The sequence below is a fragment of the Excalfactoria chinensis genome, chromosome 5 (assembly GCF_039878825.1).
Source record: "Excalfactoria chinensis isolate bCotChi1 chromosome 5, bCotChi1.hap2, whole genome shotgun sequence".
NCBI lineage: Eukaryota > Metazoa > Chordata > Aves > Galliformes > Phasianidae > Excalfactoria > Excalfactoria chinensis.
Window position 1 is genome coordinate 28,769,832 of NC_092829.1, and position 15,661 is coordinate 28,785,492.

The 15,661-nt window shown below is 41.2% G+C and overlaps 1 protein-coding gene across 4 annotated transcripts in view; it reads right to left on the bottom strand.

Annotated features, from left to right (window-relative positions):
• Positions 1 to 5,099: 5,099 nt before the first annotated feature.
• The window catches only part of GPR176 (G protein-coupled receptor 176), a 30,164-nt gene continuing 19,602 nt past the window's right edge, over positions 5,100 to 15,661 (bottom strand). For all 4 annotated transcript variants that reach the window (XM_072339270.1, XM_072339268.1, XM_072339269.1 and 1 more), the window contains exons 2-3: positions 9,373 to 9,625; positions 5,100 to 7,966 (exon numbers count right to left, since the gene is read on the bottom strand). In XM_072339270.1, the coding sequence (XP_072195371.1) occupies positions 6,859 to 7,966; positions 9,373 to 9,617 (1,353 nt within the window). In that variant the 5' untranslated portion in view covers positions 9,618 to 9,625 and the 3' untranslated portion in view covers positions 5,100 to 6,858. The remainder of the gene's footprint in view (positions 7,967 to 9,372; positions 9,626 to 15,661) is intronic.

A 15,661-nucleotide genomic window follows, 5' to 3' on the forward strand; every position in this document is an offset into this window, starting at 1 on the left:
TCCGGGCCGCGGCCGCCGTTGCCATGGCGGCGGCCCGCAGACACCGCCGTCGCGAGAGCTGCCGGCAGACGGCTTAGAGCGGGCGGATCGTGCTCCTCGGCGCCAGCTGTAGCGCATGCTGCCAGCGGAGCGGGTAGCGGCACGGCGGGTGGCTTCAGCCTCGCCTCGTCAGGGTGTGGGTGCCGCGCTCACGGAGCTGCCGGCTCGGGTGCTGCAGCACCGGCCGCGACCGCGTTGCTGACAGCAAAAGCCTCGCAGCTGCGCGCTTCCCATTTCAGTACAAGAACAGCTTTGGAATATCAGAGGAAAAGCAAAAGGAAAAAAAGGAAAAGTAATATATAAAAAAAAAAGCCAACGTACAACGCCTTTTAAACTACACAGCTGTGACGCGAGTTGCTTTTCAGTGTAGCAGTGTGCATGCACGGTGCTGTGATTGACCTGAAAGCACACAACTGAATGACTGCTTTAAATGAACTCATTAGAACTTAAAACTAATGCTGCGATCACTGTTATTTACATGACTGTTCACTGTTAGTAAGGAATTATAACTGGAGAGTGCCATTACCCAGTGTTCTAATCTCACCCAAACTTTTTGTTTTCTACATTCAAATAGGATGTGAGCACTAATTGCAGTGCTGTGACCAACCTGCACCCCTACCTGTACCCCTCCAGAGCAGCCTCCCATCTGTGTATGCTAAAACCAAGTTTGCAGTGGGAGCAAACGCAAGAAATGGTTTAAAGGAGCCATCTGCGTTGTGTTCGAGGGCAGATTCTGACCTGCAAAAAACTCTGCCCAATAACTGCAGTAGTTTGTATTGATCCCCATAGCACATGGCATCTTACTGTCACGGCACTGGAATCATCACTCTCATACAGTTATGGGTTTGTTTTTCATGATATTGAGGGCAGTAATGGTAAAACATGGTTTACCATTAATCACTAAAGAACAGAAAATATTGCAATGAACTGTGCATGTTTTAGTGATATATATATATATCTCACCCTTTCTCTTTGCTCAGAGGATTGTATTTTGCTCACATATCTGTTAAGACCTTCTCTCCACGTGGTTTCTGTCTGTGGAGAACAGGTGGGAAGAAAGGAATGCCATCCAGAACACCCCAGGGGACAGCGCGTCTCAGCACTGAGAAACCTCACAACATCCCAAGATCTTTAACCAGCTTTCAAATTAAGATTTTCATCCCTCCATCTTCTGTATTCTAAGAACTTCAGCTGAAATCCCCAAACTTGCTATTCCTCTTACCTTCAATGCTCGGGGAAAAATAAACATTTCTAATGGCTGTTCCATCACAGAGACTTATCTGAAGAATGATGGGAATTGAAGAGGGAGGGAGAGTGGACAGCCTGAACCAGAGAGAACTGTTTAAAAAGAGCACAAGAAGAAAAGCACTCCAAAGTGTGCTTTTTATTGCTGAAAGATAGGTTACAGCATCATGAAAGCACGTTTAGGCAAACTGGATGCTCAGAACACAGTCACCATAGTAACAGAATTCGTTTATCCTTTTCTCCCTAATCCAGTCGAGGAGAAAGACAAATGAGGAGGAAATGCAGGAAACTTGTTGCTCATAGTGCTGCCTCCCTGCTGAACAGCATTTTGCTACACAAATAGGCAGCCAAAGCACTACCTTCATTGGCTTACAGAGAGGAAGACAAATGACCACGGCTTCGTTTAACACTAACTAGTTACTTTGATATTTTACACTTTCTTTATCCACTCACCTCAAGTAGCTTCTCTTTCCAACAGGCAAAATGTCAAAGTTAAATTGTAACAGTTCCACTACTCCAATCAGGACAAGCAGATACATTAACTCCCCATGTTAGGGGAACAAACAAGCTCCTTTCTTGTGAAGGACCAATTACGTTCTCCTGACTGGTGAGCGCCAAGTCAAGGACAAAACATCAGGAACTCTAGGTTGTATTCTGACTCTTCCAGGAATCCCCATGAGGATGAGCAGCATTCTACATTCGCCCCATCAGTGGTAGCACGGTGGTAGTGCCCTGTCAGCTGAGGAGGAAAGGCTGAACGGGAATGCTGAGTCCAGAACCAATGGTAAAACTCCCATGGTGCCCCATAAATACAGATACTCATTCTTTGATTTACATTGGGAAAGGTCCTGTGTTCTGTGCTGCCTCACCTTGTCTGGAAAACAGCAGAGTACAGAAGCGGTTGTTCGGAGCGGTTTATTTAGCAGCACATTGGTGTGAGGGGCACGGAGCAAGGAGATCCTCCAAGTCCCTGTGGATGGGATGTGATCCAGGCTAAACTTCCAGGTGTTGGTTGCACAGAAAATGGAGGCACAGGGAAAAAAATCCTGCTCATAAGCACAATGGAATTTTTGAAGTAAGTCACCATCTTGCTGCATTATCTGCATAGTGATGGCGCATTAATAGCTATGTAAAGAAACTCTTACCTCAGCAAATACATACTTAGGAATTGGATCCACTACTTACGTTTCTTCTGCTTTCTTTAAAGAAAGCCCAATTAAGGAACAAGAGAGCTGCTCCTATGTACACACAGACAAACTTTCAGTGGAGCTGGAGCATGCTCCTGCAGCTTGCTCTTTATTGTTGCCCCTAAAAAGAGCAAACAGAAGAATGTGTCTCTAAGTGCTCGTTGCTCCCTTTGATTGGCTCAGCTGCTTAAAAGCAGACACAGCACACAGAACTTCTGGTTGCTTCCTGCTGCTCCCACTCTGTGGCCTCCTGGGGCTGGGGAGCAATCAGCACCTGCACCTGGAGTTCTGCAGCTTTCCACAGGATGTGCTTTGTCTTGTGCTCCTGAACTGTCCTTGAATTATGAATTACTGAAGACTGCACTGATTTTATGGTTGCAGAGTTTGATAGTGAAGGACTTTGTTATAACTCATTTAGAAATGCTGCTAAATCCCTACTTTGGCACAAAAAAATGTCACTGCAGATAAAACAAGTGGTGCTTTTTGAAAAGATAAAAGTGTTCTCAAGTGTTTACATGCAATGACTTCACCCATACTTTTTTTTGGGGGGGGAAGGGAGAGGGCAGAGAGGAAGGCAAGGGTAATCCTCTATGTCCAGAAGAGAAAAACAAAAACAAACAGAAACACCTCATTAATTATCTCATATTAAATCCTCCATAGGTTAAAGCATACCTGCACAATAACTCAAGCAAGATGAGAGGGCAGGGATTTTGCTTTTCCAAAGCTGACATCTGTTACCCAATCCTGAAGTGCAAGGTCAGAAGGCAGGAACTCGGGCTGGGTTCTGTGGGACATGCAGTCACCTCCAGAGAAGGTCGGTTGGTTACCTTCAAAACAGCTGTGGGACCTGCTTTATTTCCCAGCACTCCTGAGCTGTGAGCTCTCTTACCTTTCTGTCCACTCTTCACCATACAGCCCGCTCACATAGCAATCTATTCCCAGGAAACAGGAAGTGGAATTAGACTAGAGAAATCCAGACAGAATTTTCTGCAAAATGCTATCAGCAGGTATTTTAAAGTACCCTTAAAAACAAAACAAATGCGTTCATTAAATTACTGCAGTTTCATAACAACTAGATCCATTTGTTGCTACAGACTAGAACGCTTGTGGAGCTTCTAGAAACCTGCTTTTCCCTGAACGTTTATTCTGTTGTGCAAAATACAGTGTTGCAAAGTAGCCAACCAGCGTAGCATTATTTGGGGCTGAAAGACTTGGTTTTTCCATTTTTAGATCAAGTTTATTTGAACTTAACAGTATTTTTGAGAATATCCAGGAACAGTGCACTGCCATTGATCCCTTAAGTCTTTTTCTCCTTCTAAAAGATTCCTTCCTTTGTTTAATACGAGCTCTGTTTTCCATTTTTCATCTCTAAGTGACAGAAAAGTGATTTCTGTCTTTCCTGCCTTCAAATTTATTCTCCAGAATTAAGATTTATCCTTTGAATCTATTTTCACAGCCCAAACTACCCCAGGCTTTCTTCTGTTCCACTTGGTACTTAGCTTTCTTTCACCCCCAATCAGGAGAGAGAAAGGTATCTTAAAAACAACCATTACAACAACAACCTTTTGCTTTTCTTTAGTACTATAAAGAAGAAAACACATCTTAGTGGTTTTTTTTTTCCTCTACTGAATATCAGAGAATGTTTTGCCCAGCAGAAGCTGTTTGAACAACAAGCCAACAGGCAGTGGCACAGTCTCAAGGGTACCACTGCCTTCAAGGAAATCAAACCATACAAGACAAATGTTCTGTCTTGCATAAGGTGTCACCTGAATTAGTTTTCTGATGACAGATCTACAGAAGTTGCATTATGAATTTCACAGACATTTTTTGTTTCACATGCAGATGGGTTTCTACGTATTTTTTTCCACTTCTCCTAAAAATTCATCTGGATAAACCGACCAGAATAAAACCTTACATTCCAAAATAATTTCTCAGCAATACAAAACAACATCTTAGTTGACTTCTAGCTGAAAGGTTTCCATCTGTTAAACAAACAAACAAAAAGAACAGAAAGAAAGAAACCTGCATACAGTTTGTCATACATACACGTCCTGTTTGAAAGAAATTTTGTCTCAAAAGTCCAAAATCAACACAAATATCTCACTTTCCAGATACAGAACTAAATTCTATGCAGCCTGGCTTCTCAAATTATCATCAGCAGTTCGTTCAATGCAGGAGTTGGAAGGGATAATTCTGAGCTTGGTTTCCTTGAGGGAAGTTTTGATCCATGTAACCATTTACCCACATTCATCAATCACGGAGACTTTGATCAGAGTCTGTGTGCAAGTAGGCCATAAATATGGAACTCATTCATAAGGGCGTTATCTCCTACTTTGCTTTTGAGGTTTGGGGGATGTCCTTAGTGGACTCGTTTTTTAACTAAATTCAAAAAACCAATTTTTTTAAATCACTACTTAGAAAACCTGTATGCTATGGTCCTTTATTATCCCCCGTCACGGTGGGAACAGCTTTTCCTTCATTATTTCTTCTGTCAGATTTCAATCAAGTCATCACCCACTTTGCAGGGCAGCTTAGGTTCCCACCACCCACCTGCACCACTGCTCCTCACTTCCACACTGGGAAGTTCTTGAACCAACGGTGAAAACCATTTACACAGTAATTGAGAAAATTGTTTTTATTATTATTTTTTAATTTAAACATTTTCTTTGAGCGTCTTATAGAAATCCATCACCTCAAAACTACCAGAAGCAGCTGACTCGCTCCCCACTCTTTAAAGGAAGAGCAGGCACATCTCCAAATCCTGCCTCAGCACAATTTTTCCCACACTTCTAACAGTAATCAATTGAATTTGGCAAGTTACTGTGAACTCAGCAAGACAATTCACCTTGTCCTTTTAAAAAGCATTCTTCCCTGACAAGCAATAATGACAGGTAAAGATCCAGCATACACCAAAGGACTACACTACAGGAGAACCACGAGGAGCGCTGGGTGTCACTTGTGTTTTTCAGTTTTTCTCATCCACAGAGTCAACAACAAATGCGGATAAAAAGGAAGGAACAACTACTAGCAACTGACCAAAGGGTTACAGATGGGATGACAATAGTTTCCTGGTCATTTAACAGACGGGTACGTTAGAAAATCACACAGTATTAAGGAAATGATAAACTTGGGAGGACAAGCTGCAGAAGGATGCAAGCAGTGAGCTCTCCAAGGAAGGCTGGTGTGCTGAGACCAGAGATGGCTGACTCTGACTTGATCAGAAATTAGGCACCAGATTCAGAAATCTCATGTTCATTCACAGGTTGATCGAGTCTTTGAGACAAGTGGAATGTGATAGCTGGTATTTATGTTGGTGAAGGTAAAAGGAAAACCTTACTAATGATACTGAGCCACAGCATTAGCAAACCTTGCCTTTTGGAGTCCATAATCAGCTTCCTCACTCAACAATTCAGTACAAGGCTGTGAGCAATTCCACCCCTTTTCTTTCATTTGCTACCTTTCCCATAAAAAAACAACAAGCTGAGTGAACCAGTAGATAGGAGTCTATTTTAAGGGCAACACCTTGCATATGTACACAATACTTACATAACACTGTTGGGACATTTGTATATATCCTTTATCAAAGGATCAAAACGTTACATTTATGCCCTTGGCATATACATTCTTGTTTATTAGGGTCAGGATTCGTCTTGCATTGTCTCCAGTACAGTTTCTACTTAGAACTACAAGAACGTTTCTTTAAAAAGAAATATTATTTCTGAATTCATCATTCTTGGGTTTGTGACACACAGGACAATTTTGGCATCCCTGGCTTTGCTGAAATTTTAAATATACTTAAAGATACTTACTAAATAACCTGTGTATGAGTTCAGCAAGCCTTATTTTTAACACTGATTTCACAAACTGGCTTAATATAGTTAATAAGTATATATATACTTAATAGTCCTCCTTACTTCATTAATGAAACGTGCAAAAGAAGCTTGCTGTCTGCTAACCTGAGGTTAGGTCTTATCCACTTCGCATCCTCCCGTGCTCACTAGAGCCTTTCCTATTAAGCTTCTTTGATACCCAGTCCGTCTTAATGTAAGAAGGTTACCAGCAAACTGACTGCCATATTTCCATACTACAGCCATAAGAAAACTGTTCCCAAAGCCACGTGTACTTTCTGATAGCTCAACAGGAATGTATTATCATGGCTATTTCACAAATAAAAATAAGAATCAAGATCTTTTGATATATTATTTTCATGAAACCATATAAATAAAGAACATTTGTATGCATGTTTCCCTTTTGTTTAATTATACTTGGCACACACACACACAAAAATCAGCCTGTAACAGATTTCAGCACAGCAAAGATCCATGGGATCACACATGTAAGTTTAGGTGACCTTTGTCAGTCACTTAAAGCTCCTATTCCATCTATCCTAAGAATCCACCTTGGGGAAGATACTGACTTTATTGTTTCTGCTAATTTTTCTTTCTGCTTTACACTTTGGCTGCTTGGTCTGGATTAACTCTTCAGGGGTATTCCCCAAAGGAGGCAGGAGTCGCTTCTTACTGTTTCGACTTTCTGACAGCCACTGCGGAGGCAGCTCAAAGGGTCCAAAACCAAACTGCATGGAATACTTGTCATTTCCTGTATCAACTTCTGCAGGCACAGCTGGTGCCACCTGAGCTGCAGAGTCTGCAATTGTCTGTGGTACAAATTTGTGAATCGAAGTCTCTCCTACCTCTGAACTGGTGACGGGAATTTCTTTCTGCTGAAAGTCATCAGAGCCAACAGATTTGGTTTCGTTCTCCTCATCTTCTGTTGGCTTGAAGATTTGTTGCTGCCCGATATGAAACATCTCCAGAAGCTGGCTCCCTGAACGGGCACTGGGCTCCAGATTAGCATCTGCAACACCACCTGAGCTGACGACGTTTCTCCTGCTGTACCTGCGGTGCAGCTGTACCAACATCCCCACTAAGCACTTCCGTACAGATTTGTTAACAGTTAAAAATAACAAAGGGTTGGCTAACAAAGAGACCTTGGGCAACCAAATGGCAGTGAGAAGCAAAAAGACCGAAATATCTGAAACATTGAGTATGGTACGGTAAATCACCAGAGTCACATAGGGGATGCTGCAGAAAATAAATATCACAACCATAGAAAGCAGCATGGCATGAAGCTCAGCTTCTCGCTGGGAGGCATAAGGGATTGAAATTGTATTCTGAGGGGTCCTTAAGGCAGCTATGATGACTTTTTTCTTCTGGCTGGCACTCAGTGCCCTGCGAATAAGAATCATGAAGAGAAATACCACAGCCACTGGTACAATCACAGTGGTGATGTTATAGATGACAACGTAGATCAAGTGGCCAAGGGAGTAACTCCAGGATTCGGAGCACGTGGACATGGCATAAATATCAGACACGTTGGTCACAGCGAATACCGGAATGCTGGCCACTACTGCATGGGCCCAGATGTAGATAACCAGGTCTCGGGATTTTGCATCAGTTATTTTTCTTTCCAGAGGGTATAAGACAGAGTAGTATCTGTTGGGGGGGGGAAAAAAAGTCAATTTTAGAGCGTGTCCTTTTGAGAAGTCTCACAAGCTGTCTGAGCAAAACGCCCAACACCTCTCACACTGAGCTTCCGACTGATGACCTCCTCATAAAAGAAAAGCAACAAGGGTCTTGGCTTTGTGGATAGGTCTGTAGAAAAAAAACCTGAGTATTTTACTTCAAGAGTACAGTAATGGTGAAAAAATATTTCATGTTTATGTATGAACATTACTAAGAAAAATTAACAACATACTGCACATAACACAAACGCTCAGAATATGTGATAGAGACATAGCTGTAAAGCTTTGGAAGGCCAAACTCATCATTAATTTGAAAAGATGCTTTACGATGGTTGTCCTGTTACATTCAAGGGGAGGAAAAAAAAAAGCAATAGCATTGCCTACAAGTTATACACACCTACTGGAAGAAACTGGGGTTCTGTTTTGAACAAGCTCTGTTTGTCAAGGCCCTGATGAAAAGAGTAGTCAAACCCTGAATAATCGGCGCACATTTAAAAAAGGGGAAAAAAAGCTACATATCTGAGGTGTTCAAATTTTCATTCACCGATTCACTGTTTGATTCCTACTGTGGACTTCTAAGCTCAGAGACTTCCCATGAGAAATCTAACCTACTCCCTAATAGCAGCTTTTTATTAGGAAGATCACAAGTTTTACCAAAGAAGGGCAGATGATACTGGTGTACATTACAGAGAATGATACTGTACTTACCAAGTTAATAAAATCAGAGTTACTATCTATAGAGTTTGCTTTATATAGCTAACGTTCCGCAGTGACATGTTAACACACTAACAATAATTTTACCTAATGTATACAAATCCCAATGTTTTAGTAGTAAAGCAACATCACATTACACATTTAGTGTAAGCTACATCACAACAGTGTCCACCCTTCCTTCATAATACCTTACAGCCACTTTCAGGATGATAGAGCTGCGCATTTAGGTGGAATCAATGACAGCTAACAACAGTGAACAAGATAAATACAATCCTAAGAATTAAGCAGTTGAAAGGTCCACCTCTGTTTTAGACTGATCTCCTATATACAAAATCTCTCTGAATTAATTCTGGTTGTATTAATAATGGCTTTTTTAAAAAAATTAAAAATATAGATTTTAAATTTGAAATTAGATAACCTACTACACTGGTAAATTATTTTAAGATGCAATGGCTTTCCATGCCCGCAGTTAAAATTGTGGCCTTTTTCTACAGTGTCAAGTTGTCTGGCTTCAATTTCTATTACTGACCAAGAATTATCAACAGGAAGAAAGAAGGGTTAAAAACTCCTCTGAAGATAAATTTTTAGGCTTGAAGTACTTTATAGGGCTGAAAACAAAGCTTATCAAAGATCATCATCATCCTGGAGAATTTAATCTCTTACCTGTCAAGAGCAATGGCTGGAAAACTGAGGATGGTCACTGAGCAGAAGACTTTGTGCAGAAACTTGGCGATTTTGCAGAAGAGCATCGTGTAGATCCACCAGCAGCAGTGTGGACTGGCACTAAGAACAATGTCAAAAGGCACGCAGACTAGGCTGGCACAAATACCCGAGCAGGCCAAATTCTTAATGAATCGGTTTGTTACTGATTTCAGTACTGACGTTCTGCAAGTTGACCACAGCACCATGATGTTACCTGAGGGCACAGACAGGAAGGATAAAGCAAACAAACTCAGCCAAATGAACAAAAAAATTTGCCCCCTTCCCCCCCAAAAAAAAGAAAAACAAACAGTGATTTTAACATACTTCAATGTTCCCACACAGTGCAAATAAAATACACTTGTTTGGAGTCTGCTAGGATTTAGGCCAACACGCTGCTCAAACTAACAAGTCCGGGCAATTGCTAGCAGCTCTGTATGCCAGGTAACTGGAAGCAACAGCATCTCAGCTGCCTTCTCCTGGCTTCCAGTAATGAACTCCAAAAGTCTCTAATTCATTAAGTGCCTAGGAAGGATAACTAAACCATGTTTTCAAATGCTTTTGTCGACTCATGCATGAAATAAGCCATTCTGAGTATCCAAATGTAACGATATGCTAGAGTGCTCATTTTAATAATTACTGCTTGGGTTTTTTTTTTTTTGTTTTGTTTAAGTTTTTTTGTGTTGTTTTGTTTTGTTTTTATTTTTCAAGACAACAGACTCTGAGTAAAGAAAAATAAATACGTGGTATTAACCTGCATGGAGGTGGATCACAGCCATTTCCCTTTCCTTGCACTGGCCAATGTAGTGGCACACACAGACCTCGAGGAAGTCACATCCAGAAGCATTTTTTATTTTTCTTTCCCCAAGAGAATGTGTACATACATTACAATGTGCCACTAAACAAACAGGACAAGAAAAAAAAGGCTACACACGTAACTTCACTAAAGAACCCAGAGAATGCAGTCCACTCTTTTGGATACTCCAGCCCTACCCTGTGGACCAGATAAGCTTTATGCACACAAAAGGAGTCCCAGAGCCAAGAATAGACGGTACCAGAAATCAGGAACTTGTCTTTAGTGAGCTCAGCTCCCTGAAACAACACACAGAATGCTGCACTGCACACTGCACCGCAGCAGCAGGGTACTTTTCCTGCTTTTGCTCATGGGAGACATCCCCCACCCTCGTCTGTGCAGGCACTGGAGGGATGTTAGGAGAGAAGGCAGCAAACAGCACATAGCCCACAATGGTTTCTGCCCTCATCCTCCTGGCACTTGCTCCCCCTATTCCCAGGCACACGATGCACAGCAGCTGTGGTACCCAGGCAGGACAGTCTCTGCCAGCAGAACTGAGCAGGCACACAGGTAACCTGGCTGCAGCTGTCCACCCCTACTGCACTGACCTGGTTTAGACTTCAGACAGTCTCTAAAGATTGAGCAGCAGGAAACACAGATTTTCAATGCATGCTAAAACTGGAATGCAGTAGAACAACATGCAAGGCAACCACAGTAAGTTAAAAGCACATACTTTTAATGTGCACATTATGTATTTCTAAGCAAGTCATTCAATTGAAACTGAAAGCTGCCTAATGCTAAACATTTCTTATGTGAACACCATAAAAACAACATAAAGAATTACAAGTTTTTTTCAGGAAGATCACAAGCACTCTTCATAAACATACAAGGCACCAGACCTACTTTCAGAACATATCAGCCCTTTCACAAAGAAAGGAAAGGAATAAGGCTGAGACATCTGAAGAAGGCTGGGTATCAAATGGATCGGGCCAGGCTCTTTTCAGCAGTGTCCAGTAACAGAACAAGGGGCAGCAGGCACAAATGGAAACACGGGAAGTTCCACACAAACATGAGAAAGAACTTTACTGTGAGAGTTACAGAGCACTGGAACAGGCTGCCCAGAGAGGTTGTGGAATCCCCTCTAAGAAGCATCCCAAACTCACCTGGACGCTTTCCTGAGTAATCTTCTTTGGGAAGATTTTTCTACACAAAGTAGCCGAATTATGCAGCTGTGAGTTGGTCTGCACTAGCAGTGAGGCCATAGCAAAGGCCAGCATCATACACATAAAATATTATTCTCTTTGGTTTTGTTTCTCTTGGAGACACACTGTGCAGTGCCACCAAATCAAAGAAATTGCAGCCACCAGCACAAAAACACTGCTTGATAAGACAGCCCCTTTGACATTACTGCAGCTGGACAACATATAGAGTTAGGCTCCCTACTGGCAAGAAAAGCCATTCTCACTACAGGCTGCACCAACAATGGCTTGTTGTTAATAATATATGTTATTGACACTGGAAGCTCCTCTGAGTTGAAACATAATTGATTAATGAGACGGCCAGATTTGGTAGTGTTTCAACTGGGTAAACAATACACATCATGAGACAAAACACCTTATGGTACTAACTGGGATATGAAAAAGTAGCTGCAGCCTCCCACAAAGAATAGCAATACCATTCTTTGGCTTGGCTTTTCCCTTTAATCCATTAAAAATAAATAATAACAAAGACTTCATTTACAGAGTACAGCTTCCCTGTGGTTGCCCACAAAACAAAAATGCCAACAAGAACATATTGCTCACGTGATCAACACGTATATCAAAATCAACCAAACAAAAACAAGTACCAAGAAATAACAGACCATCAAATTTAGCTTCTTGGCAAGGTGGTACCATTTCAATAAAAGCACACAGAATTAGCACTTACATCTACCTCGCAGATACACTACTTAGATCTACGATATTTAAATGTCATTTGCAATTTAATTTTCTACATACTGTGTCATACATCTGCAAATTCCTTTTTGCTATCTGACAAAATATTGAGTTATGTATTTACCAGCTGGTGTATTTTAAAGAATGAAATCCTCATCTGGTTTTGGCAGGCGCTACAATAGATTCAGGAAGCAGTATTCAACTCATTGTACTTAAACCTTCCTAAGTTGCTATGAGATATTCAGTCAGTCAAGTCCCTGGCTTTCAAAAAGTATCTCTAACACTCCAGCTATTAAAGAAGTATTTTTTGGAGTAATAATATATTATTACAACACAGTAGGACAGGTGCTGTTTTGTGGGTTTTTTTCCCCCTACTAGAATCTTTCATCACCTGAACTGTATTGATTCCATAACCTTACTTCCAAGGCAAGTTTCATCTTCATTAGAAATAAATGAGAAGTGGAAGGGAAAAAAAAACCACAAAGTAAACCAGAGGGTTTTTAAATAATTCTTCAGAAGCTGCTAAAGAACTCCTGAGCTCCACTTCTGGATTGTACAGAGAAGCTTGATGAAAGATTCTGGTTTTTCAACTGTTGAACTACCTCTACAAATTATGTCATATTGTAGTTATGCATCACAGCACCACTAATCAATGAAATTAGCTCTGGTGCTGACTGATCCTTGATGGAAATGGAGAGAATAAAGCATAAAATACAGTGCATCCAAGATGAGGAAGGGCTCTACAGACAGAAAGAAATAAAGAGCTTGAAAAGGGAAAAAAGGATGAGCAGGAAGAAGTGCTCGCTTGGGACAATGGAAAATTAATGAGCAAATATCTCTCAGGGAAACAACTTCCTCCCCCCTCTTGCAGCCAAGAGTAATTTGCAAATTGATAAGCCACTCTGACCTGATGAACCAGATCAGTTTCTGTGTAGACTGACGGCCTTTTCTGCTACTGCTTTCAAACAAAGCATTTCCCATCCATTTCCCATGCATTTTCAAAGCCACCGGCTCAAGAGAAAAAATTATGCCAGAAACTTGGTATAGAATCAAATATTCATTATTTATCAAATAATCATTTCCCATTTTGATCCTCCTCACCTTTCAGAAGCTGCTCCTTCCCATGGAAGAGGATAACAGCCTTCCAGGCAACAAAATAATTCAACAAGTCTTACAGCAATTGGGCATGGAATCTTCTCCCATTATATAGAGCCACTCTCTGTTCTTTCTGTACAAGTCATTCACTGCTGAGCCCACGGAGGTCACCAATGTAACAATACCCTCCATAGGCTATGACCACGCTCAGCAGCCCTCACCGTGGGCAAAACTGCCATTTCTGAGGGGCTCTTTTCTGAGGTGTTTCTCCTAGAAAACTGGCCCGGGAATCTTGGATTCTAAACTCAAGAATACATGGGACTGTATTGGTCAGCTGGGAGACATTCAGGGAAAGGCAGGATGAATGAGCAATTGGAAAATGAAGCATGTTGCTGTTTACTTGCAAGTCAATTCTGACTGGGACACAAGAGGCACTTATAAACCATCATGTGTGACAAAGCATATCCCATATCGGTTGCAAAGAAAGAAGATTAAAAAGTGTTTTTTTCATTCCAAAAGAAATATATTTGATCTTTAGAGCTCTATGGTCTACATCTACACTAAACTCCTACTACGTCTAGACGGCTGGCAACCTTAGCAGTACACAGACTGAACAAGGAAGAGGGAAGCAGACAGCTTCTCTGTGCCTCTGACAGTATCTCCAGGTAAAGAAGAACAGGAAATAACTTACAGCAACCACAGCCTGAGATGCAGCTCTTTTCATGTTAGAAACTAATATATGTATAGAGCATGAAAAACAATGTCATTTTATCCTCCTGTATCACAAACATCAATTATCCCATGAAAACCTCCACGTACCAACTATACCACATTCAGATTGAAAGGATGATTGTTTCCAGCCATCCCCTTCATTTTATTAACAGAAAAATATCACAGTTAAGCAGCCACGTATGTGAAGTTGCATACAAGTATGCTGAGAAAAATAAATTCAGGAAGAGCCTGACATTGTGCTGCCTACAGAACACCATTTCAGCCTTCATGGCATTTTAACTTCACTGTATTTACAAGGAGTCATGTTCGCAGAGTATTACATGTTATCAGGGTGCGTGATATTTGATTCAAAAGAGCAAAGAATTAATTTTCATCCCAGACTGTAACCTCTTCAGATTTCACTGCCAGATACAAAGTGTTGATTTGGGCATCAACAGCTGAGATAGTTTTGCAGCAATAGCTCTTAGGCGTAACTCATATAAGGTAAAAGACTCTTAACAGTACCTTTAAAAAGCAGAAGGATGATCCCCATGGAAACCAGAGAGTGTTATACAAAACAAATGCATTTGCCATGCAGCCACATCCAAAAATATAAATAAAATTACTCTTTGCCAAATCAAAGAGCCCCGTCCATTAGCTGGGTGTGAAAACCATCTTGCATATTTAACATTCATCAGCACATAACCAAACCAAAACAAAGTCCACACCCCAACAAAACCCTCCTTCTCACAGCTTGCCCTCCTCCATATGCCAATTTTCCCCTCCATCTACAGTGGGGTTCTCAGGATCCACACATGCTTCCCACCACAGAAGCCTCCTGAAGACCCTACCCACGGTTCATAATTCAAACATTCAGGTCTTACATGGTGCCAGAAAAGAAGTCTGCAAAAGCAAACTGAGGATGCTGGGAAGATGGAGTAAAGTTAGAAATCATATCTGAAGAAATTTTAAACTGTTCTTACAGCAAACAGCACTTGGATGATATGACAGTATTCGTAGCTTCAAAATGACTGAATGAAGTCACCATTAATACAAATGGATTTGTGACTTTCTAAAATCTTGCCTTGAGTATTTTTCGGATTTACTATTTAATAGACAGATTCTAAAGCAACTACGTTATGCTTAAGATCTTCTTGGACACCCGCTTCTATCAGATCAATACAGCTAAGGGGAAATAATAAGGTGCTCCACTGGTAACTGCTCAGTTCCTCGAACCCACTGCCACCTTTTCCATCTCACATTCTGTACTTCTGTCTCATTAAACAGACACAATTCCTGGGCAGGGAACAGTCATTTTCTACTTTTCAATAAACTACAATCCTTCAACAACTGCCGCAATCATTTAAGCCAAGCAAGGAAGTAACCAAGCCCACTCATTCTGCTGAAGTACACTTGACCTGCCTGAACTCCTTGCCTCTCTTTTAGAACAGCTGACCTTAAAGAACCTGAAACTCTTGGAGCTGCATAGAACAATAAAAGTTCAAAGAATATTGCTTCTGCAACCCCGGGACCTTAGGTTGTTCCCACATCAGGGAAACATGACAAATGTGTAGGACTGCCTTTGAAACCTAAGCAAGGAAATGAAAAAACTGAGAAAGAATACCCAGATTTACTGCTCTCGTCATAACAACAACATAAATCTTCTCAAGGTTATTAACTTCTCAAGTCATAGCGCCTAAGGGACTAGCTTCTTTTTCAT